The sequence below is a fragment of the Leopardus geoffroyi genome, chromosome A1, assembly GCF_018350155.1.
Source record: "Leopardus geoffroyi isolate Oge1 chromosome A1, O.geoffroyi_Oge1_pat1.0, whole genome shotgun sequence".
Taxonomy (NCBI): domain Eukaryota; kingdom Metazoa; phylum Chordata; class Mammalia; order Carnivora; family Felidae; genus Leopardus; species Leopardus geoffroyi.
Genome location: NC_059326.1, coordinates 110,022,260 through 110,047,117, shown reverse-complemented (window position 1 = coordinate 110,047,117; position 24,858 = coordinate 110,022,260). Strand labels below are relative to the sequence as shown.

General features: G+C 53.6%; 1 protein-coding gene across 3 annotated transcripts in view; it reads left to right on the top strand.

Annotated features, from left to right (window-relative positions):
• The window catches only part of FSTL4 (follistatin like 4), a 591,179-nt gene that overhangs the window by 439,056 nt on the left and 127,265 nt on the right, over window positions 1–24,858 (top strand). For all 3 annotated transcript variants that reach the window (XM_045488893.1, XM_045488882.1, XM_045488902.1), the window contains one exon: window positions 21,681–21,874. In XM_045488893.1, the coding sequence (XP_045344849.1) occupies window positions 21,681–21,874 (194 nt within the window). The remainder of the gene's footprint in view (window positions 1–21,680; window positions 21,875–24,858) is intronic.

Here is a 24,858-nt window from a genome sequence, read left to right as displayed (position 1 = left end):
GGTCTCCTTGGGGCCCATCAGCCACCCCATCCCGGGCCCTGAGTAGCTCTGCCTGATGTCCCATCTATTCTAGCTGCTGCAGGTGTGAAGGCCACAGAAGAACAATCCCACCCCTTCCTGTGCCCAGCAGCCCGTGCCCACATGTTATCCCTGTATCACTGCCCTCTTCTTGTTCTGTATGTACATGTGTGTGTGCACCTGCATGTGTATGTATGTGTGTGCACGTGTGTGCATGTGTTGTGTGCATGTGTGTGCTTGCATGTATGTGTGCGTGCATGTGTGTGTGCATGGGTGTGCACATGTGTGTATGTGGTATTTGCATGTGAGTATGCATGTGTGTGCGTATGTGTATGTGTGTGTTTTCATGTATGTATGCGCGCATTGTGTGTATGTGTGTACATGGGTGTGCACGTGTGGCGTTTGCATGTGCGTATTCATGTGCGTGTGCATGCATGTGTATGAGTGTGCTTGCAGATGTGTGCATGTGTGTGTGTGCACGTGCGTGCTGTGGAAGCCCAGAGGCCCTGCGGTGCCCCAGCCCTCCAGCAGCATCTTGTTGAGCGGGGCCTGCCCGGCAGGCCTTCCAGAGAAAGTCGCAGGCGGCTCCCAGTCAGGGTTCTCCCGTGTGCCTGGTCCCACACACACCACCCCTGCCAGAGCCCACAAGCAGGAGCCAACTCCCAATGTTTTTCCTCCTTGGGTGTGTGGAGTGATAATATAGCAAATGAGCAAGTCGACAGCTTGCCTCCTTCCTGGGGTAGTGTAAGTGAAAGACGAAGGATGCTGCTCGCTCAGGGATGAGTTATGCAAGATGCCACGCTTTTCCTGACAGTGTGCTTTGCTCGGCGATGGCACCGTAAGGTTCCTCTGGCTCCAAGCTGTCTTTGCTCCATCCCCTTCCCTGCATTCTCTGACCCTCACAGGCCTCTCCTCACATTCCCGCTCCTGCCAATCTCTCTGGTCACGTGAGGGCCTGGTACCTTCTTTCCTCCTGGTTCTAAGCCTGCTGTTCCCTGAGCTTCAAGCGATCCTGCCTCAGACTCTCCAGACCCGCCTCCCCTGGGGCAGTCCCTGCCAGTAGTCCTTCCTGTCTGCTCAATGTCCGGTCCCAGCTCCCCATCAGTTCCTGGGATCTGATGGGCCCTCTCTGGGACAGCGCTGTGGACAGGCAGCTCAGGTGCTGGGAAGGTCACATGGGAAGCCGTGGGCGCCTGACAGACAGTGCTGGAGCAGCTCCTAGGCCCTCTCATGTACCTGGTCCAGGTACCTGCACTTTGGTAGACCCGGGGGTGGAGGTTGACTGCAATATGCTAAAGACTTCTGATATGTCAGTAAGATAAGTACTCTTACTGTTCTTGCATTATGGATGGCCTTCAGAGAGGTTAGGCAACTTACCTGAGATCACACAGCTTGTAGGTGGTACATCCAGGGTTCGTAGCTAGGGTTTCTTAGAGGAAGAATGTTTCACAGTGGGTGCTGGCAGGACACAAGCATCACAGATGAGCAGAGAGCAGGGCCTGGGGTAGAGGTGCAGGGAGGTAATGGGATCTGAAGTTGGTGCTAAAGTGTTGGGAGGTGGGTGTGCTCCACCTGCTGATAAGAAGAGGGGAGAGAGGAGGGAGGTTCCCGCTGAAAGCCCTCCACGACACCTGCCTCACCCCCTTCTCCTCTTCTCCCCCCATACTCACACACACCCACCCTCACAGGGGCTTGGCAGGGAGTCCATGTGTATGTGAAATGCTGGAAGAGGCTGGTGAACTTTGGCTGTGCTCTGAGGTCTGAGAGCCAGAGGCTGAACCCGGCTAGTGTCCACCGGGAAGCTGGCTGTCAGTGCAGGATGGTCCTCTAGGCTTCGTCTCAGACTGTGGGCACTGAAAGCAAATGCGTCTGAAATCCCGCACATGTGTGGGTTTTTGTTTTTGTTTTTGTTTTTGTTTTTGTTTTTGTTTTTCTCCTCTGGTTGTTTAGGACAGGGGCTGGAGAAGCCGCCCAGGGAGCCCTGTTGGAAGAGCCCTAAGCCTCCCTTTCTGGCTGTGTGACATCAGTGGCTGGAGGTCCCCTGGACAGTAATTTCAGAGGACCTTCACATGTCACACATGAACCTTCAGGAAGCCTCCCAGTGGGTCCAAAGGCTGACTTTGTTTCCATCGACCTGAGAGCTCCTCTAAACAGAGGCCTGGGCCCCCTCTCCAGAGGGCCGGTCAGACTGAGACCCAAACAGCCCTTGTTTCCAGCCGTCTCAGGGACTGACCCTACATTTTTGTCGAGTTATCTGAGTGAATTATTTCATTCTTTCTTTATGTCCTGAGCAAACCCACATCATCATTTTATTAATGTATTTGCAATTACCGGGTAATGACTTCCAGTTTAGTGTGGTCCGCGATATGGGGACACTTAATCACATATCTGCGTGATGGGCCTTTAAGTTCTCTGGGGCCAGAAGCTTTTCCCATCAATTAAGCTTCAAAGAAATGAGTTTTAGGCTCATCTGCAACTGTATTTTTTATGTTTCTTTTATGGCTCCCCTGCTTTTCTCCTGGTGTCTTTAGAGATACCAGGAAATGTGGTGTGGGGCTGAGGTATTTATGTGATATGCAGAGAACAGGTTTATAATGGTCATTATAAAATATCAAAGTGCTTTGAAGTAGGACAGTTTATATTTCCATTACAGTCATTTCATGGGTGCCCTCCTCAGTGCCATAAGGGAAAGGGATGTTGCCCTGGAGGTGTTTTCTTTGGAAAGAAGTCACATTCCAGAACCTTCCATGGATCCCACACTCACCCCACACTGCACAGGTCTCAGGAATCTTACCCATGAAAGATGGAAAGAAGATTTCCCTGCCATCCAGGGTGCTTCTCCTCTGTGTCAGGTGAGATGCTGTCCTGGACCACTGACCCCTGCAAGAGCCCCGAGGACAGAGATCCCCTTTGCCCGGATGAGGAAATGGGGCTCAGGGAGAGAAGGTCTGAGCATCTCATGCATGGGCCTCGTTAGTCATACTGATTCTCTCCTCTTGCCCCCACTTATGTCAAGAAGTTGGGTTTGACTAGAGAAGGTTCCAGGTAGAGGCAGAAGGCATGGAATATCTATATTCATTTAACCCAGCCATCTCAGGGACTGACCCAGTGGTTGTTCTGTGGCATCCTGGACCTGGGGTCAGAAGGAAACGTATGTATGTCTCAATAGAAGCAATTGTGGACAAAAGTCACATGTCCATCCATTTGGTCCTTCCTTTGTTTGTCATATGCTGGCTGTGTGCTAATCACCTGCCACAGTGCCCACTGGCTCCCAGGCCATGACAAGAAGGGTGTGGTGGACAGGGAGAGGAAGCAGAAATGATAAATGTTGGGAAGGGGGTGCCCAGGGCACTGTGAGGACACATGGGCACGTGAACCCGGCCAGGAGCAGTGGGGAAGGGAGGTACAGCGAAGCAGTGTGCCACCTGAGACCCAGAGATGATAAGGAATTTGCCAAGAGGTAGGACTGTGGTGCCAAGGCCCAGAGGTGATGCCGGGCCAGTTCGAGATGATGAAGGGGGCTCAGGTTTGTGAGTGGGGAGAGGCCAGGTGAGGCCGGAGAGCTGCAGGCCAAAGGGAGCAGCTTGACTTTACCCTGAGGGCAGTTGGGAGTCCCCCAAAGATTCCTCCAGGTGCTGAGTAGAGGGGATTTGACTGGGACAAGACTCAAGTCTGAGGGCTAACCATGGTGAAATAATCATCCAAGTAGTGTCAATGGTTTTCTTGAACTGAAATAGAGTCGGTAGCAGTGAGGGAAACTGAAGCTGTCAGGAAACACTCAAGAGGCAGAAATGGCCTGAGCCAGGATCAGTGGGCCAGGGATGGGTGGGATTTCAGGGGCAATGTGTGATGTGTGGTTTGGACAGCTGAGGGCTTTGGTGTAGGGCCACTGGCTGGGTCGGGATGTAAAAGAAGAGGCAATCTCACTGGTAGGTTCAGTGTGGGCCACGTTGAGTCTGGGGTTCCTGCGGGACAATGTGGGGAGATGTCAGGCCAGCAGTGGGGTATGAGGTCTGGAGCTTAGGAGAGGGTCTGGACTGGGCAGTGCATGGACACCTCTCCAGTCTTCCCCTGCTCCAGCCCTTGATTGACGGGAGACACTACGGGGAGCAGCCAGAAGCTCCATCCGCTCCATCCAGCTTCTGTCTCCCCTTTAACTAAAGAACCAGAGGCTCTAGAAAGGCAGCGGCAGGAGGAGCAGCCAGATACTGTCATCAGTGATGAGATGTGACAGTGCCTGTGGATGCCAGAGCAGGAAGATGGAGCATGGCAAAGAGGCCATCCTGGGGGTCCCGCTCATGTCCCACCCACAGGAGCTGCTCCCGAGAGAGCACCTGGGCCTCCATCTGAGGCCCACTCATAGGCAGAGCCAGTGAGGTGCCCCATCCCTGGGCAGTTGGCACTTTTCAGAGCGTACGTGGTGGGGTGGGCTGGGGCAACAGAGGCAGAAAGCGTAAACCAGACCCCGGTGGAAGTATGGCTCGCCCGGCACTCCATCGTGCCATGCCCAACACAGGCAGGGACACCAGAAGTCCCGGCTCCATTCAGCCCAGACCCCCGTGGAGCTCACCTGCCAGCCAGACATTTCCCCAGGGGTGACCCAGGAGGCAGACACACCGGGGATTCAGTCTCACACTCATACACAGCCTGTGATACACAAACACCCTCCCCTGCCAAATGCCCTCCACACACGTGCTAACCACCCAAACACTCTCTAGGGCCATACAGGTATGAATGACTTCTAGACAAGCGCCATGACTGTTTTCAACAATCTCCGTTGCTTCAAAGCCCCAGGATGTTTAGTACATGTCACTTAGACGTTAAATCAACTCCACCGAGCCAGGTGATCTGGAAAAGGACTCTTCTCCGGCTCTTAGGTTTGCTTTCTGATAAATGGGATGATGATCCTTCGCTGGTGGTGTGTATTTAAAGCTCTGAGAGGTGGACAGTCTCCAGTGTGTAACATGCGGTCTGAAAACTAAAGATCTGAGCTGGGAGAAGAATCTCCTAAGACTTGAGTGGCGTTTTGAATGTAATTACTGCCGGTGTTCCCATGCAGCAGCCCCACCTCCAAGCCAGCAGACTCCCTCATTTTGTATTTACTTTTAGTCCCACACCATTTTCTGTGATCCATTAGCTCTTCCACGTTATTTGAAAGCCATAATCACGGCCATTTGCTCCAGGGGATTTGATCCTGATAAGTGGACCCAGACCCACTCCGTGAATTCGCCATGGGCTTTGATTCAGCGTCAGTGCCCCCCAGCCGCACCAGCACAACCGCCTACATCCTGTTTTACCTTCTCCTTTTAAAATCGAGGTATAGAGTGTGCCCACTTTAGTTGCAGGGGATTCTTTACAGCCTGCTTCTTAGTTGGCAGATGTAAATTTGGCTCTGTTGTTTGGCTCACGGGGACAGAAGCCCCCACCTAAGGATGCAAGCCTGATTTCCCTTGATGGTCTGCTTGATAAGCATGCACAGCTAGTCCAGAGACATGGCCCAGTGTGCCCATCCCAGCCTCACAGTCGAGTAAGGGTGGGCTGGAGGCTCTAGGACATACTGGGAAGGACGCTTCCCAGAGCTGAGCAATGTGGGCCTGGAGCCCCCCCCACCCCACACCTCCCTGAGTGCAAGCCTGCTCCAGCTGCAAGAGGGAAGGAAGGACACAGCCTAGCAGTGCCCACATTCTCATGCCCAGGAGGATTGGCCTCTTGTCCGCTCTGTGCCCCAATGCCTGGCCCAGGGCTTCTTGCACCTGCGCCCCCAAGTACATCAGGTGTCATGGCGCCTCTTCTGAGTGAGTGGGGATAGGACCTAAGCACCATTCGGGGCTGGCTGTGCTCATTCCCCCCTCCCCCCATTCCCACCTCCTCCCTCAGCTGGACAGCCCAGCTTTGCTGGGGAGGTTGTAAGTGTGTTTTCTGGAGCCTCCAGATGATGGAGTTCTTCACCCCCTGCCTCTTTGGCCTGTGTTCATCCTGCGATCTACAGTTACGGTAAGCCTGGCAGTAATTCATGCGCTTGTGAGTTCACAGAGCAGGGGTGAGCTTCGGAGTCTCCCATCTCTGCCAAGCCAGGTGTTCAGACTGGTTATAAATTATCTCCTGCCTTGGAGTAAAACGCCCTCCGCTCCTTCCTTGTGTTATCCGAAAGTCAGGTCGCCGAGGATCAATTAGTCCATCCCCAGGCACCGAGTGTGGGTAACAATGCGGTCGTGGCAGGTGTAGTAACCACAGGAAACGGCCACATGCTTCCTGTCCCTGAGGCTCCTATTGTTGGCACATTAGGGCCCCTCTGTTTGGCGGGCGTGTACCACATGTTGGAAAGCAAGTTAGCACCACAGGGCAGTTAATGTTGAAAATCAAGTGGGGAGTCTGGACCGTAATTGCCACAGAAATGCGGACGGCTTTCTAGGAGTGCACAATTGAGCTGTGCCCAGAAGGATAGGCCAGGACACTGCTTCGGTTCAGAGTTATGGGCCGCAAGGCCTGCAGGCTCAACTTTGCCGTCTGTCCTGGCTGGCCAGTCAGGCATCACTGGAGCCTGAGGTGTGGCTGCAGAAGGGTCCATCTTGTCCCCTCTGAGCACATGACCCTTGATGCTCATTTCTGGGCCACGCAAGCCAAGCAGCCAGGGCCATGAAGTCTGAATTGCACCTGGGCCTGAGCCCTCATTTCAGTCCTCACAACCTTGGGAGAGCAGGAAGAGAAAACTGAGGCAGAACAGGCCAGGGCATGGTCTGTGAGAGGTTCTAGGACCTTACTCCCAGACCCCAATCCCTGGGGCTCCACAGAGGTCCCCTGGGTGCCAGGGCCCATGGCACACTCTCACCGAGAACACATCGACTGGCCAGCTACCTCCACACCAGTACCTCTTTGCCAAGAGTCACCCACTGCCAGCCAGGCCTGCAACATGGGGCAGTGTTCCATGGGAGGGCATTTCTAGGAGGGCACCTTAGCTCTGGACTCAGCATGCATCACACACCTCACGGGAGCTGAGTGTGAAGGGGAGGCAGGACACCCCAGGCCAGCGAGGACCCCCTGACCCTCAGCCTCTTCCATTTCTTCTCCTCAAGCTGCTCAGCAAAGCACACCCTACACCCATCCTCCCCCCACCCCTCTGCGACCCAGGTCTGAGCTAACAAGTAGCATCCCCAGGGAAGATAGATGACTTGGTGCCTGGCCAAAGAGATGCCCAGTCCAGGGCGATTTGACCAGAGACCAGACACACTGCTGCTCCAGATCAGTGACTCCCGCCTGTGAACTGCCAGCCCCTCCAGTCCCTCTTCCGCGTGCCCAGCCCTGGGCCTGGCCAAGGACGAAGCTCCGACCCAAAGCAACTAATATCTTTCAGATGCTGAGAAGCACCAGGCTGCCTCTTTTAAATAAACATATTATTGAAGTATAACACACACAGAAAATGAATAAATCACGAGTATAGCTCAGTGCATTTCCAGAAAGAACGCATCTTGTGACCGGCTCCCGGGGCAAGAAAGAGAATCTTACCAGCACCCGGGAGTGTCACGCACTCGGCCCCACTCAAGTCCCCACGCAAGCGTAACTGCTGTTCAGGTTGCCTTTTGGAAGAGGAGAGGTTGTGTCAAATCAGAGAGGTGGTGAGAGCCAGCACGGTCACTTACAGGAGGCCCCAAGAAGAGGGAGGACACTTTGGAAGAAGAGAGAGGAGACCAGCGGGTTAAGAAAAGCTCCACGTGAGCGTAGAAGGAAATGACCTTGTCGGTGTGGCAGGCACAGACCAACTGGCATGTGAGCCCAGCACTTGGAGCACAAAGCCACTCTCTAAGAACTGAAGGGTATGGTTGCAACGTCAGCTTGGAGCTTGGACCATTTCTAGACTCTGCACAGAAAGGAGAAGAGGCTTTGGAATGAAAGCGGTAGAAATTGTTAGTGGAGTAGAAAATAACGATCTATTGGCCTTCAGGCTTCTTTCTGCCCCAGAGGTCAGAGGTGGGGCTGCCTCAGGCCAGGGTCCAGCCGCTCTGCCCTCCCTGAGAGCGGCTGGACTCTGGTAGCTCTGTGTCTGAGAGTCCTGAAGAGCATCTTGCAATGAGATCTTTCTAGATTTTCTTTCCTATCATGCTTAGGCACCAGCCCCCTCCTGACCTAGATCAGCTTTGGGTCACATGGAAATGCCCTTACTGAGCGTGGCTGTGGTCCCCCTGAAGGGATGCCGGCCCTGGGAAGTGACTGCCAGTCACCCCTCTCAGCTGGAGTCCCCGGAAATCCCCATCTTTGTGGCTTGCCTATTTTTCCCGGCACTGGGTGAGAGGATCGGCTCAGACCCTGGGTCTCTAGGCAAGGCTTCTGGCAGGAAGAGGCCCTCACGTCTGGGCATGTTATAGAATAGCCTGTTCTTTCCATGAATACGGCTTGTGGGGGCTCTTTGCGAGAGTGGAAGGCTAGAATTTGAAGAGAAGGGAGCCAGAGCAGGAGCAGGAAAGGCACCCAAAGAGTGTGAGCACAACATGCCAGGCAGGTGACAGCCGGGCTCAGGTCTCAGGGCGGAGAGCCTCAAGCTGTGGGCCGCTGGCCCCACCTGCCTGCCCCCAGGTGTGCTCTCAGCTGTATACATTCTCCTTGGGAGATTCCTGTCGCTCCCATATCCTGTGGGTCCCAAACCCTCTGAAAGCACGTGAATCCATTTTCATGGCAGACGAGGCAATGCCAAGGCCATTCCTGGGATCCGAGAACTTAAGAATAAGGAGGGCACAGAGGACGTAGCGATCTCCCAGCGTGGGCATCTAATGAGATGCAGCACCTCCACAGATTCCCATCTCTCGGCGTGCTGCAGACTGAGCTCAACCACCAGCCGTGAGGCTCAACTGTGTCTGCAGTGAGTCAGTTTGCTGCGGGCGGAGGGGCCTTCTGAGTGTTCTGAGGGCCACACCCTGGTCTCCCCTTAGAGTCCATCGCCCCCCTGGCTCCTCTCATTGCCAGGCTCTGGGTTCCAGACACGGATCCAGGGCCGCCGCGCATCGGCTCAGACTCAGCCAGCCTGGGGCCAGCTTTCATCGAGATGAGTTTCTGCTGTTCCCTCCACAGGGAGCGCCTGAATTTTGATAAGTTTCCAGTGTGGTTAATCCCCTGAACCAGATGCAGGGAAGAGCCGTCCCATTCTCTTCCCAGCAGCTCAAGCTCTGGAAATAATCCAAACACTCCCCCCCACCCCAAAGACTGTGCTTTTCCTTCAGAGTTGTTGTGTTTTGTTTCGTGTTGACCTGGGATTTACTGCCAATCATACTAGTCAGAGGGGTTCAGATAAATCTTCAAACGTCAGAAAACTTCTCTGAGTCATCTCAGGTCTCAAAATCTCTGGTCAGGCAATTCTTCTCTGAAATGCCATTTCCTGCCAAGCCTGTGTAAAGGCACGAATCCCTGGCTTAGAGCAGACCCTGTTTTCTGAGACCGTTCTCAGGCAGTTTTCCTGTAATACTTTTCCTTCTAAAGTAAATGTCCCCTTGAGCCCAGCGAAGCTTCTACAGGTAGAGATGTGGAGTGTGTTAACATGTGAGCAGTTCTTTCCTGGAGACCTTCGCTCAGTGGCATTGATTTGCAGTCCACACGCCCCTCTTACAGAAGAGGACCATCTGCGCTTGCTGCCTCTAAAACTCAGTGGCTCTTTGGCTCACCTCAGGGGCTGAGCAAACACCCCTGAGACAACACCACGGTGAGAGAAACACCACAGGCTCACCAGGCATGTGAGGCAAGGGATCGGAATGCTCCCTTGCCCCGGTCTCCTCACCTGCCGGCCCAGAGCTCTCATACCCTGTCCAGGGGTGTCCTGAAAGAATAGATACAGAAAAGAGCCCAGTTCTGCAGAAGTGGGGAGGGACACAGGTCCTGGCCCCTGTCTCCTTCATTAGGGTGTCTGCCATCTTCCTCAGGGGCTGCCGCCAGCTGCCTTCCTGGGGCCAGGCGGGCTCTAGAGCCCAAGGGTGTGTCTCTGGGCCTTCTGCCTCCCCATGCTTAGCCTTCAAAGGCTGGGCTTGCACGCAGGTATGCACGTGTACAAAGCATATCCACAGGGCCACATATGCCCAGGTGCTCCCCCATACTGTTCCCAGTGTCTTAAAACTCCCGGGACTGAGGAGGCTCAAAAGAAGACCACTACTTTATTACACCCACCAGGGTGGACCCTGTCAGAAAATAATAAATGCCGAGCAAGACGTGAAAAAAATTTGAACCTTTGTACCTTGTTGGTGCACATGTACGATGGTACAGGCCACTTTGGCAAATGGTTTGGTGGTTCCTCAAAAAAAAAAATAAATAAATAAAAATAGAATTACCACATGAGCCTGCAATTCTACTTCTAGATATAGACCCCCCCAAAAAAAATGAAAGCTGGATCTCGAGGAGATATTTGTACACACGTGTTTATAGCAGCGTTCTTCGTCATAGCTAAAAACCTGGAAGCATCTGGGGTCTATGGACCAATGGATGAATAAGCAAAATGTGGTATATGCATACAGGGGGATATTATTCAGGCTTAATGAAGAAGGAAATTCCAACAGGTGACAACATGGTTGAACTCTGAAGCCATCCTGCTGAGTGAAATAAACCACTCACAGAAAGATCCTGCAGGACTCCACTTGCATGAGATACTTAGAGTAGTCAAAATCGTAGAGACCGAAAGTGCAGTGGTGGCTGCCGGCAGTGGATGGAGAGAATAGGGGCTGTTGTTTCATGGGTACAGAGTTTCACTTTTACAAGATGGAAAGAGTTATGGCGATGAATAGTGGCGATAGTTGCACCAAATTATGAATATATTTAATGCCACTGAAGTGTGTACTTAAAAAAATGCCTAAGGTAGAGGGGTGCCTAGGTGGCTCAGTCGGTTAAGCATCCGACTTCGGCTCAGGTCATGATCTCATGATTCACGGGTTCGAGCCCCATGTCGGGCTCTGTGCTGACAACTCAGAGCCTGGAACCTGCTTCGGATTCTTGTCTCCCTCTCTCTCTGCCCCTCCCCCACTCACACTCGCTCTCTCTCTCTCTCTCAAAAATAAACACTGAAAAAAAATTTAATGGTTAAGATAGTAAATTTTACACTATGTGTATTTGACCATGATAAAAATAAATGAGTAAAAAAGAAGGCCACGGATTCTAGTTGTCACATAGATGGCTTTATTTTAATCCTGTCAGACCCAAAGCCACCTTTTCATAGCAAATATTTTGTAGAACCCCCATATAATTTTGAAACGAATATGTGTCTTATTCAAACTGGGATGTAAAGGAGAAATATAAGAGAAGTAGTAGCAATAAAGTCTGCCTTTCAGTATGTAAATGTTTGGACACCAGCTGCATATACTGAGTCATAGTGGTCAGATGTCAGCACCCACCCACGGATCCTGTGAACAGCTACAGACAGACCCTGTGATGGGCATGTTATGTTAACACTTTGAATACTTAAGTGATGTTGCTTTTGGAGGTGTAATTCTCCAAAATGGTGAATACTTCTTGACACAGTTGTAAACAGAGTTTACAATACCCAGCCTAGCTGCCTCCTTGGAAAATCCTTGCAAACCCAGGGGGCAAAATACTTTATATACAATAAATATATGCAATGTTTGTATAAATAACATTGCGTTAGACTCTAGGCCTCTAGTAATAGAGTATCTCACTTCAGTGACTGTCCACTGAGACGTTTCAAAACTTGTAGGAGATGCCAGGCCCGCAGAAGTTTGTTGTACAGGACTCTGCTCCAAATGATAGATAGGATCCCTAGGGTCCCTGGTCCCACTCATTAAGGGCCACTTAGGCCCCCCAGTCATTGTGAAAACAAAGATGCTCCCTACAAGAGTCCAGCTCACCTCCCAGGGACAGCACTGCCCCTCTTGAGATGTCTGATGGAGCCCCCTGCATGCGTTGTGAGTCCACATGAGAGCAAAGTACTCCTTATGCGGCATGCAGCCCTAGTCCTGGCCAGTGAGAGAGCCAGAGACAGCCTCAGGCCCTGCCGTGTCCCGGGCTGAGGTCCCCCTCAGCTTGGTAACCCCTCAAAGGCCATAGCATCTCAAAGCTCAAAGCAGCAACATTCCTGGACATCACTGACTCCAGAGAAGCTACATTTTCACCATCCCAACAGCAGGACCCTTCCCTTTGGTTAGGTGTTTGGGGGGATGGAGTCTCAGGAACAAATAAATGGAATTGTCCCAGGCCAAGGGTGATGCCCACTCTCTTCCTCCTCGTCCACTCCAGGTTTCCGGCCTGGTGGCCATGGCCTCATTCAGCTGTCCTGCTTCTCCTCTAGGTGCACGTGAGGGGTGGGGTGGGAGTGCACAGGCGCTGAGCTCTGGACAGGGCTGTGGGGGACCTGGAGCCTGTCGGGAGTCAGTGTCGTCCTTCCAGAAGGAATTGGTGACTTGTTAAGGATCCAGGTTGGGTGTGGGTTTCTCACTAACCCAAGAGTAAAAACTCAAGCTCTTCACGCCAGAAGGGCTTCAGCGTTTATTCAAGTTTTCAAACGTTACTCTTTCACTCCCGGGCCACCTGATAGATGTGCCAGTCAGCCATAGAAAGTGCCTGTGGATCCCTCTCCCAGGAATCCAACCAATTTTGCTTTCTTTAATACGAATAGAAGAGAGGATTGTAAATGTCAAATAGCAGATTGTATGGCAACATCAATTGAACCGGGCATTCATGACGAAATGTACCATTTATCTAACAAAGGTCTGGGTGGTTTTGTTAATTTAAATTACCTGATTCTGGGGCGAAAATTGAGATGAGGCTTTGTCCACAATTCAGGCACGCATGGAGGTGGGTACTTCCCCAGCGCTGGAGAGGGCTTGGTCTGTGCTGCTGCAGCGGCCAGGGAAGGAACCCCATGGTCTGCATGGTGTGTAGGTCGAGCTCAGGCAGGGCCAAAGGCCATTGGCAGTCTCAGACCTGCAGATTCTGTTTGTGGACCCAAAGTGGGCCGTGTACCTTGAACCCATGATGTTCAAAGGCAGTTGGGATGACTAATAGGGCACTCCGGAGAAAAGGAGAGGATATTGACCAAGGACCATTGGCCAATGTGATGCCAGGCCCCCTTTAGGGCCTGAAAGGATGAGGGGTTGCTATGAGTGTGGTAAGCCCGTTGCTGATTCTGGAGTTGGGACTAGTGGGTGAGGAGGAGACCCAGGTGAAGTTTGGGGTGATGAAAGGGACAGGAGGCCTGCAGAGCGCCTCCAAACCACGAGCAGGCAGCTCACCAGTGAGCTCGTGCCCAGTGATCATGCCCACCATGGGGTGCCATGGCCAAGCTCTCTAAGACAGTGACGTTCACCCAGAAGACACAGAGGCACTGGAATGCCGTCTAAGGAGGAGGCAGACTGGGGACGAGGACACGGCGAGAGTGTGTGGCTTGGGGCAGAAACGAAAGCAGCCCCTTAGAGGTGGGCTTTGGCAGAAAAGCCAAATTTAGAGAAAGGGCTTTTCAGGAAGGGGGTACATGGGAGCAAAGTCTGCAGGCCTGCTTCTGGAAGGTAGGGGAGTCGCCAGCAGCTGTAACTTAGGTCATGGCGGAAGGATCTCCCCAGGGTGCTAGAGTGCGGGTGGCTGTGACCCATGTGCTCAGCAGTCACAGCCAGGAGGGGGTCAGCACATGGCATGACTTAGAGCGCACCTGTTCATGTTGGGGATTGTGAGGAGACTGTATCATGTGTGCTTCACAGTCTGCTAGACTTCCCAGAGCTTTGTGGCTTGATCAAAGCAAAACTACATCGTGTTAGCAAAAAAGTGTCCTGAAGATAAACCCATTGATTTTGGCATTTATTGTTAATTGAGTTTTCTCAGAAACAGCAGCAGAAAGATTGTTAATGTTCATGAATTTACATCAAGTTAAACATCTGTTCCTCTTAAGCTAAACTCCAGTAAAGTTATGGCAGCTCATAAATTAGATCTGGGAGTAAAATGCTTCCTGCTCTTTGCACAGCTTAGTGGTTTCCAAATAGACCTCAGAATGACACATTGCAACTGAGGCCCCTGTCACACAACCACGTTCAGCTGTGATGTCGGTGCCAGACGATTAAGCCAGGTTTTTGCTTTGGTGGTAAAGATTGCAGCTTTATCGGACGGCAGTGACATTACTTATCAGGCGGGATGGGGACAGTGTGAGAACTCAGGCTGCTAATGTTTGCATTGGGGGTGGGGGAGAGTCTGCCCATGAGCAGACCCAACAGTGGCCAAGAGCTTGTGGGCACATCCAATCTCTCCCTTGGGCCCCTCGGGGGGTTCCTGGGTGAGGGTGTCAGGATCTGAGCCTAGGGTCTGGGGCACCCTGCCAGGTCGGGGAAGGGCTGGAGTCCAGTGGGTGTGGCTCAAGGACATGACTGACTGCCACGCAGTTTCTAAAGGGATGGTCTAGGTGTGGTTTTGGAAGGGAGACGTCACGGCCCACACGCTGGCATCTCTGAGCATGACCCACCAGGCCCCTCCCCAGTGCTTCCTTCCCATCTCCCTGTCCCTTAACCCACACCCGTCCCCAAAGGGATTGCTCCTGCCAGCGGCAGAGCAGTGGCCTCCATGTCAAGTAATCTGTGTCCTGCAGTGCCTTGTCCAGTAAACTTGGGCTTTGTTGGGGACTCCCAGAGTACAGGGCTGCCACCGTGCAGGATGGCCATCAGGGATTGGGGTCTTCATGGTGGTCTTGGGATTGCCCCCACCTACCACTACCCGCCAAGCCACCAGGGTCCCCAGTGTCAGCTTTGTGCTCATTTGCTGACCAGAACCCTAGTGTGGAATTGGATCCTTCCCAAAGTCTGCTGTGGCTGAATTCACCCCCAGGCCTCCCCACCTGAGCTGCTGCTCCAAAGCATGGGTCCCCCCGCCCTGCTGGCCTCTTCACAGGGCTGTCCAGGCCCGTCCTGACCAGCAGTGGCAGAACAAGAGGGCAGACGCTCACATTTTCCTCCTCTCCAGAGGCAGTATCTAGGGAGCTGTGTGTGCCCACCAGAGGGGACTCAGAGGAGCCACGTCTATGCAACCTAGTGTCCAGAGGGGCAACAACCCCTCTGTGGCTCACCACCTGACCACCCACCCCAAGGCTGGCCATGCCAGACTCCGTTCTGTGGGGCCACCATTGCAGGTTTGGGGGGGACCCCAGTGGATGAGATAGGGTCCACGCACCCCAGTGACCCCACGTGCCATATGCTGGAGCTGCCCATGCCACACCCACATCACACATGCGGTCCTTCCACAGGAGCTGGCGTGAGTCAGGACACACCTCCCAGCCCCCTCCAGAGTTCCAGACCTTGGTCACTGTGGCTCAAAGTAGCTGAGATTGTCCCCTCCTGTGGGCAGGGCTACAGCCTTCATCTGAGCCCATCTGCCGCCCCTTCCACCTCGGATTCCACAGCTGTCCAGTGAGCAGACATTCAGCCAGTGCCTTCTACATGCCAGACCTGCACCAAGGCCCGCCCCTGGCCTCGGGGGGCCTTCAGTCCCACAGGGCCACCTGGCAGTCAGCAGGGAGCGAATAGGAGCAGAGAATGAGGCTGGCAAAGTGTAGCAGTAGGGAAAGGGGACCAGCCCGTGGGGCACCTCTATACCCAGAGCGGCGTGTTGGGGAGACAGACCAAAGGACTCGGTGAAGAGATGGCTGAGGGTGAGGGAGAAGGAGAGACAGCCCGGGATGGCCCCTCACCACCCGCCCTTCCCTGTGCCTGGTATCTCCAGCCCACCCCTCGCCCGCCTGCAGGTGCCTCCTGTATCCAGAACCTGGGCTTCCTGCAGGGGTCTTGACCGTGCACAGCCTCACACTCCATTAGAATCTGAGCTCCCTGCTGCCCTCCTATACAAACCCCCCTCTCTTGCCTCTCGGGGGCCGCCAGCCCTACCCACATCTGGAACGTGAAGCCTCACCTGCCTCAGAGTGAAGACGGATCCTTTGAGGCCCAGTCCGGCAGGGGCACGTCTGGCTAATGGAATATTCACAATGTCTCCCTTGCTTCCCTTTGTTTTGCACTAGAAAGTGTTCCTTTGATGGACATTTAATTCCAGAGGCTGCTACCTGCTTCCTATCTCTCTTTGCTCAAAAAATTAAATGCGGATGTGCCCGTGCTCCTGCTATAATAATGTCCCTCGGCGTGGAGGGAGCGCGGCTGGGATGGGAGAACATTAGAATCTTCACAGAGGGACAATTATTGAGGGAACTAGATTAATGAGGTGTCATAACAACTTAGCTAGATCTGTGGCTGACCTTTCTCATGGAGAATGGGCTTGATAAATGTAGTTCATTACCAAGTTCTGACATGAAAATAGGATCACACTCCGGGCTCCTCAGCAGGCTGATCAATATTTTATCTGCCAAAGCAGCAGGAGGAGCCCCGTACACATGCGCTGGCAGGAAGCCCGAGACCGGTGCCCAGGTGGCCACTGCGCACAGAGGGCACCCAGGCTGGCAGGAAGGTAGCTGGGTCCTTCCAACGGCCTGTCAGGATGTTCGTCTGTGTCGGGCCAACCAGGACATGAGCCTCCCTCCCTGAGAGGCCCCAGAGTGGGAGTGTCTGTGGGCAGTGGAAAGGGAGGGAGGTTTATCTACAAATACCAAGTTCATGGCCACCTGTGCCAGGCACTGGGCGTTGGCGAAGGGGATGATGACAAATGAGCCGCAGCCCGGCCCGCTTGGGGCATCAGCCCTACTTCATCCAGAGAAGCCCTCAGGCCTGGCTGACTCCTTGGGACTTTGCAACTCTCAGGGCCACAGAAGCTAATGAGGGATTGTCATTGCCCCCATTCTAAGGTAGGAAGTGGAGGCTGGAAGGGCAAGGGAATGAATGCCTTTCCTGGGGTCTCACAGCTCATCAAGGCAGAACCAGATGGTCTCCTGGCTCCCTGTCCAGTGCTCCGTCCAGTCTTGTGGTGATTATCATTAACAGGGGTTGGTATCAGGTAGACACAGCAGCCTGTGATGAAGTCATGGGCAGGGTTGTTACAGGGTGGTCCCATCACCCCTGGCTTCTCTATGAGACAGTCTACCCCGGAGCCGCAAGACTCAGTACTCAGCCATATTCCCTAAGTAACTCATTCCCCCACGCATTTCGCACTGTAGTGTCGCCTGTGTTAAGTGTCCAGTCCGGTCCCACCTGCCTGGAACTTGCCATCCCATGGAGAGGATATGGCAGATGCTTAGCACCCCATCCAGATTCCCTCATTCAACCCTACAGGTCGTGTGAAGCTTTGGTGGACCATTACCCATAACGCTGGCTGATAGCCTCCAACCTCGGGGACCCGTATCGTCAGCCTGAGGGCACTTTCGGGCCTCAGGAGTGTGCTCAGTCCTCATTTGGGAACTCCAGAAGTGCCAGACAGGGCAGTAGTTAATGCCCCCAAAAGCAACCCTCAGCCAACAAGGGACGGAAGTTGGTGGAAGAGTGTCCCGCACCCTCCGACCTAAGCGGAGCGACTCTGAGGCCTGCTGGACATAGTCTCTCCAAGGTTCCGTGGGACTGCGCCCCGGTTGCCCACAGTGGCCACCCCCCCTTTATTGGCTTTCCCCCACCCCAGGCTCACCTCCCTCTTCCTTCCCCTCAGTTCTTGGGGCCATCTCCAAACATACTCCTCACCCTAGATCCTTGTCTCAGGGGCTGTGCAAGCATCCCACTCTCCAGAGTTCTCGGTGGAAATCCCACCAGCCGTGGATCTGTTAGTGAGGAAGCTTCACTTTACTCAGGGCTGAGTCACACAAGCCCTGATTCGAGGCTCCCAGGAAGGGCTGACCATTGCCATTCTCACCATCATCATGGCCAGCACCCATAGGGACCCAGAGAGGGGGGCTGTGGTCCCCAGGCCTCAGCCACGCCCCCTCCACAGACCTTCTCTCCAAAGGGCCGAGCGTCCAGAGGGCCAAAGATAAAGCCTGGGCAGGTGATCCCTCTCTCCCCCTGGGACCCGGGCCCACTCCAAATAGGGGCAGGGATGCTAGTTTAGACTCAGTGATGTCTCTGCAGGGCCCTGAATGAAGAGTAAGCCACATGGAGATTTGGGTCAAGAGCATTCCAGATGGAGGGGGCGGTGAATGCCGAGCCCCGGGCAGGAACACACTGTAGGGTCCAGTCCTCTCCCTCCACACCCCCACTGCTTCATGTCCCCTGCGTGGGTTTGCTGGGTGGGGTCGGGGGTGACCCAGCTGAAGAGAAGAAGAACCCAACCCTTGAGTACTGGCCCTCTCTTGTCCAAACTGAGTAAGAGGAAGAGGAAAGTCAGAAAACAGAGGCTGTGTGGGCCAGGCCCTCGGGGTCCCCGTGAGGCAGAGGTGGGCCAGCCCGGGGCTCAGCATCTCCTTTGCAGAGGGCCCTGCTTGACCTCCTGCCAACCCTTGGGAGGGAGATTTGGAGGATGTCTTTCCTTTCTTTATATTCATCTGCACTTTCCAGACGTTCTTTGATGGACACATGATTTCTTTTCTAATAAGATAATTGTTCAAAACTGGCAGCGGGGTGGGGAGCCTTTAGCTAAAGGCCAGGTCTGGCAGATCCACAAATGCCCGGGGCTCCCCCTGTGAGCCACTCCTGTCTGCTCCCATGGTGACACCAGGGGCGGGAAGAAAAACAAATACAACTGGGACTTGGTAAGCTGTCACTCCTGCCGACCTTGCTAGCCTCTGCATTCTGGAAAGCAAGGCCTGCCGAGGGTGGGGGGAGCTTGCCAGGGGGCCGTCCTTGCTGGAGATAGAGGGTCAGAGGGCATCCCGGTGAGAAGGCTTGGACTTCAACTAAAATGACCATCTCCATGGGTACAAAAATGGCACCATTGGGCATCTTCCCTCTGGTTCTCACAACTCCTCAAAGTTCTAGGGACACTAGAGGAGCTCGGGAACATTGGGCCAATGGTTTCGTTATCCGAGGCTAAGACTCATGTCAAGGACAACTGCTTCTGGGGTAAAGGAGGATAAGATTCTCTCCCAGCAGCACACCACTTCATCTTGAGAGCCCGGTCCCCCACAGCCCGGGCACAGTGAGGGCTCTCGGTAAGGACAGAAGGACAAAGGAGTGCCTGGCATCCTGCCTCAGCTCACGCTTCCCTCCCTCCTTGCTGTTCACTCGGCCCCCACACCAGCTTCCTCCAGATACTTGCCCCTGCCCTGTGTTCCCTGCTGCCTGGCATAGTCTTCCTTTCTGTCCTTCCTCCTCCAGGGCTCATCCTGCAGATCCCTCCCCAAGGGAGGCTGCCTTCACCCTAGCCCCGTGAGCTCTCCGTCTGGGGGCACCTCTGACACCCAGGACTGGAAGCCCCGTTGTGTCCCAGCATGCCAGCGACATCTGGCACAGACTTTGCAAATAAATGCCAACAAAGGGTGGGAGGGGCATGGCCTGTGTGGGCCCTGGCAGGGGGCAAGCCCGGGGGCTCCGGGAGTGGACCCTTCCCCACCCCTTACGCCAGGTTCATTTCTAGACACGTAGCTACCGTCCTGAGCAGGAGGTGTGTGCGGGGCAGTGCCAAGGTGGAAAAGCCAGAAGCCTCCGAACTCGCAGTGAACTGTACGGCCAGAGGAGGAGGAGCAGGGCCTAGAGACCCTGCTGTGGACCACCTGACGGGCCCACCTCAGTGGTTTCCCTGGCCTGCTGGGGGCCACGGGCTGCCTAGGGCAGCAGGTGGCTCTCAGGAGATCTGTGCCCCACCGAGGTCTGTGAGGAAGGTTGGAGGGACCCGGAAGGATGAGATGCCCCTGCCCATCCTGCTCAGCCTGGCCCATCCCTCAGGTGGCCCTGCTATGCACGGTCCCTACAGACCATCCACACAGCAACCTCCTTCCCATCCATGCTGCTCGTGTCCCGTGTCCTGACTTCTGCTCCATTCAACCCTGCTAGGGGTTTGGGGGGAAAAGATTGGGCCCAAACTCTTCTTCTCTGTGCCCAAAACCTACTTTTATCCGGGCCCAGGAAGAAGAACCCAGCAGGCTACCACATCTTCCCCCGGGCAGGAGTGATTCTGTAGTGGGACAAGGCCACTGATTTCAACACCGTGCACTTCTGTGGACTTGAGAATCTGGTTTGCCAGCTGGGAGCCCTGAAAGCTCCCAGGAATGGATATTCCTCTCAGATCAGAGAGAGATACTAGCCAGGTTAGGGGGTTGGGAGAGCCATTCTCGTCAGAGCATGGAGACTCCCAGAGAGCAAATAAATTTGATTATATTGAACACAGCAATTGATTTTTTTCTAAATAAACACGCAGGAGAAAATGGTAACAGGCATCTGTTTCTGACGAGAATCAATTGACCCCAAATTAGAAGAAAATCTACAAACGCAAACAAGCACAAGAAAAAGTGGTTGGGCCATCGAAGCTTGTCTAGTGAGGGAGGGAGGGAGAAGGACAGACAGACAGATGGACTTCCCTGTGAGCCTTTCCCCACCAAGTAGCTTCCTTGTTTGTTGCTCTTCAGCAAATGTGGTTTTGGTCATGAGGAAGGGACAGTAGCTATCATTTTGTGAGCCCTTATTCGGTGCCAAGCCAGTGCTGAGCCCTTCATGTGCGTATCTTATTTAATCTTCATAACATCCCCATGTGGAAGGCACTGTTCTCCCCACCTTACAGATGAAATCACAAGGCACATGTTTAGGCAGCGGAAAACCCAGGACTCACGCTCAGTGGACTCCGGAACCAGTGCTCTCCACACTGCTTGATATTGACTCTCCAACCCTGAGCTGTTACCTGATGCCCTCAACTGGCCTTGGACTTGAGGGGAAGAGCCCCAGGCCCAACAGTCCCTTCCGAGCAGCACGCATTGGCCTGGCCTTCGATGGGGTAGACAGTGAGGAGCCCACGCCCACGCCCATGCCCACGCCCACGCCCACACCCACTCCCCGGGACTTAGCAAAGCCAGGTGCCATAATGCTCCCTCCCTGGGGAGGTAGGGAAGTGGGAGCGCGAGGAGCCATCCTGCTCCGCAAACAGCCCCACAGCCTCAGCTATGGGCTGAGCCCTGCGTGGTGTTCACCCTAGTGGGCCCGTCCCCAACAAGGTAAACCACATCCTGTCACAGTGCATCACAGGCCTCATTTGCCAGAACACCGTGTGGTTCTGATGCCGTTCAGCAAGCCTGCCTGAGATACAAGACCTAAGAGTCATGGGCTGTGTGCTTCGGTTTTAATTTCTTAAAGCTCCCTTTTGTTTCTTGGTCATAGATTGTGTACACATGTTTGTTCTGAAGTAATCCAGCTCTGGGAATGTACCTAATTAACTTAAGCAGGGGCTTATTAGTCCTGTTAACTAAAATTCCCTAATCTATGAGGCCAAGTATTCAAAAGCAGCCTTTAAGGTAGGATTAAGGCAAAGACGAGCTATTACAAAATAGAACTGGGGCCGGTTTTCCTAAATCCGCTGTGGGCCTGCCGCTGTGAATTGCCCTAGCCCAGCTTCCCCCATTGTATCTGGCACGGTTGCTCCGTGTCTGGCATATAATAGGTGTTCAATAAATATTTGTGGGATGAGCAGACCGGCTCCTTCTAGCATGGGTATCCTGCAAAGCATATATTCAGTGCTTCACTGAACCCGTATATCGATGAGATGGATTGGCAGGCCGATGGACAGACAGGCCCCATTACTCCAGGTGCGGCCTGCACTGCCCGTGCTAAATGCCCAAGACCCCCAGTGAGTGGGAGGGACAAGATTCTCTCGAGACCAACGGAGGAGCCTCGCTGCAGTAACCTCATGCTGTCTTCCAGATGACCCGTGCACCATGGCCGACTATGCCCGCCTGAAGAATGTCCTTCTGGCGCTCCAGGCCCGCCGGCGGCCACTCCCAGATGGGGACAGCCGACAAGACCCTGCCTCTCAGAAGCGCCTCCTGGTGGAATCTCTATTTGCGGACTTGGATGCAGATGGTGATGGCCACCTCAGCGGCTCGGAACTGGCTCAGGTAGGTACAGCGTGTGCTGAAAAACCGAATTACGGAAGAGTCCGGTTTCCTATGCAGTGTGCAGATAAAGAGAACCGGGAGGTCCATGTGAGCACAGTCGTTCCATAACTGCCTCTGTAACGGGACACTTCGGAGGCCTCTCTCCTGCAACAGCAGCCTTTCCCCTGGGAGTCAGAGAGCTTGCGTTCAGTGCCTCTGAGAATCTCTCAGTGTTTTCCCACCCGCCACCTTCAGCCAGTATTTACAAACAAGCTTCGAAACGCTCTCAGCTAGCTGGCAAAATACAGACTTCCGAGGGGCTAGCCTCGAATGTTTTCATCAGGAAGTAAGTCTTCTCTTCTTGGAATCCTCTACTTTGCTTAGCGGGAACGTTGAAAGGAAGTAGGTCTCGCTTCCACCAAGCAGCTTGGGGGCTCTTTTTTTTTTAAACAGGATAAAAGTGGCTTTTATTTTTTAGTTTGTTAATTTGTTTTGAGAGAGAGAGAGAATGGGAGAGGGGCAGAGGGAAAGGAAGAGAGAGAATTCCAAGCAGGCTGCACACTGTCAGTGCAAAGCCCGGCATGGGGCTCGATGCCAGGAGCTGTGAGATCATGACCTGAGGCGAAATCAAGAGTCAGATGTTTGACCGACTGAGCCACCCGGGCGCCCCCAGGACCTCGCCATTCTGTAGGGCCCGACCTGCTTTGCTTTGCAGGAAGTCCTGCCTCCCTCCGCAAGCACAGCACACATGTCCCTTTCTCCAGCTCCGAGGTCCCAGAGCACCAGCCCCTGCCAGCTGCCGAGAGGGCCTCTAGGATGCTGGTGGCAGACAGGCAGGTCAGATAGGCCAGAAGGGCCTGCGTTCCTACTCCCGCTCTGCTGGTCTCCCTCGAAGGGCCTGGAGCCTCACCGGGCAGGTGCAGAGATATGCAAGGAGGGTGAGGTCAGCCTCTCCGTGTAGGCTGGTGGGGTGGGGGCAGCTGTTCCTCAGAGCCCACAGAGTGCCCACCCGGAGGACAGACAATATAGATGAGTCCCCACCTTCGATGCCACTTTAAAGACATCCTTCACACGGCACAATGACCTTATCAAAGCTGCAGCCAGGTCACTAGGAAGGACTGGGCTGCAGACTGCCCTGGCACTCTGTGTGCATCCACTGTGTGCATGGCACTAAGCAAGGCCCTTTACTAATGACATAAGAAACATAAGAGAGTCCCTTTCTGTGCAGTGTAGTAGCTAGGAACTCAGACATTCTGGTCAAGCTTTCTGAGTTCAAGCCTTGCCTCCTGTATCTACTAGCTAGTGGTTCTTAGGAGAAAACCTCACCTCTCTGGGCTTCTGTTTCTTGTCCATGACCATCACAGCGTCAGCAGGTGGATGAAAGGAGCTAAGGCGTGTGAAGTGTTCGACATGGTGCCTAGCACATGGTACCCTCTCAGTAGGTGATAGGTGCTCAACATCCATGCCATCATCACTGCCTTTGTTATTATCATTTCCCCCTTCAACCTTTTGGCCATCCTCTAAGCTGGGAGGTACTCCTGTTATCCCCACTCTACAGATATTTTTAGATGAGGAAACCAAGGTTCCAAGAAATCAAGTAACTTGCCTGAGTTGTGGTCACTGTCAAGAACATGATGAACTCAGGCAAAACCCAGGTGGGCTGGGGCGGCTGGGTGGCCCAGTCAGTGAAGCATCTGACTTCAGCTCGGGTCATCATCTCACGGTTCGTGAGTTCAAGTCCCTTGTCGGGTGAGCACGAGTCCTGCTTCTCTCTCTCTCTCTCTCTCTCTCTCTCTCTCTCTCTCTCTTTCTCCCTCTCTCTCAAAAAAAAAAAAAAAAAACCCAGGTGGGCTGATGCATATGCACCTGCTCTCCTCACAGCATGAGGGTCTCCCTGGGGGAGAATGGCTCCCACAAGAAGGCTCCACTTTGTTCTCCTAAGGTCTGTGAGGCCAGCAGGTGCCCACAAAATCCAAGTACAGAGCAGTCACCTGGAGGCTTTGCCACGCAGGGTCCCCCTCTCAAGGCCCTCTACTCCAGCCAGTCCAGAGGCTGCTTGCAGAGAGTACGTTGGGAAGCACAGATTGTAAGGCACATGCAAAACCCTGCTATGCTCACTCTCCTGGGCAACACGTGCCAGTCCATCCGTACGTAGCCTGCCTCCCAGGAGGCTTGTGGCCCACGGCCTCCAGGGCTCACACCATCCCAGCCCTGCCAACCATCATGTGACCATCTCCGGGAGTACTTGGCTCCCAGCTATGGCTAAGACCCCAAGGAGCAGGGCCAGCCACCCACAGATGACCCGAGCCACTCTGGGAAAAGCCCAGGTCCTGTCAGTTACAGTTACCTTGCAAGAACAACCATCTGGCAGTTCCCTGCACTACTGGCCATTCAGGGAGCATTGAGAACAGGTGGATTTGGCTTGTCTTAGACAGAAGCGCCTGTGAGCTCTCGCATCCCCAGCCCCATGTGGCTCCCAGGTGGCTGAGAAGTAAACAGAACCTTCCTAGGCATGTTGCTCTAACCTGGCAGGCACATGCCCCGAGGCACCTGAAGCCGTTAACAAGTATGGTAATCGGATTATGATTTTCTCTTTAAAACTTAATGTATTTAAAGTCCATTTCATAAAACTGCCAAACAGAGCCCAGCTAAAGTGGGCCTTTCCTTGACACTGAATCAAAGGTGTCAGGGAAAAACTTGTCAGTCCTATGAAAAGTTAATCAATTTCCAATGTAGAAATAGACAAGGGGAAATTTCCATCTTTGGAAGATTGATTTCCGGCGTTCTGGTTGATCTCCCTTTTATTGAACACTTACTTGCTAGGTGAAGGGTCATTTTTTTTTAACGTTATCACATTAAATTGCCTTTAACGTAGCAGGCCAAGCTAAAACTGTTAAATAAAGAGAAAATGTCTCTGTCCCCCTCTCCCCACAAAATAAAATGAAATCATTTCCTTTCTTCTGAGATTTCGTTCTCAGCATTTTCCTTGCAAGACTTTAGTCCCG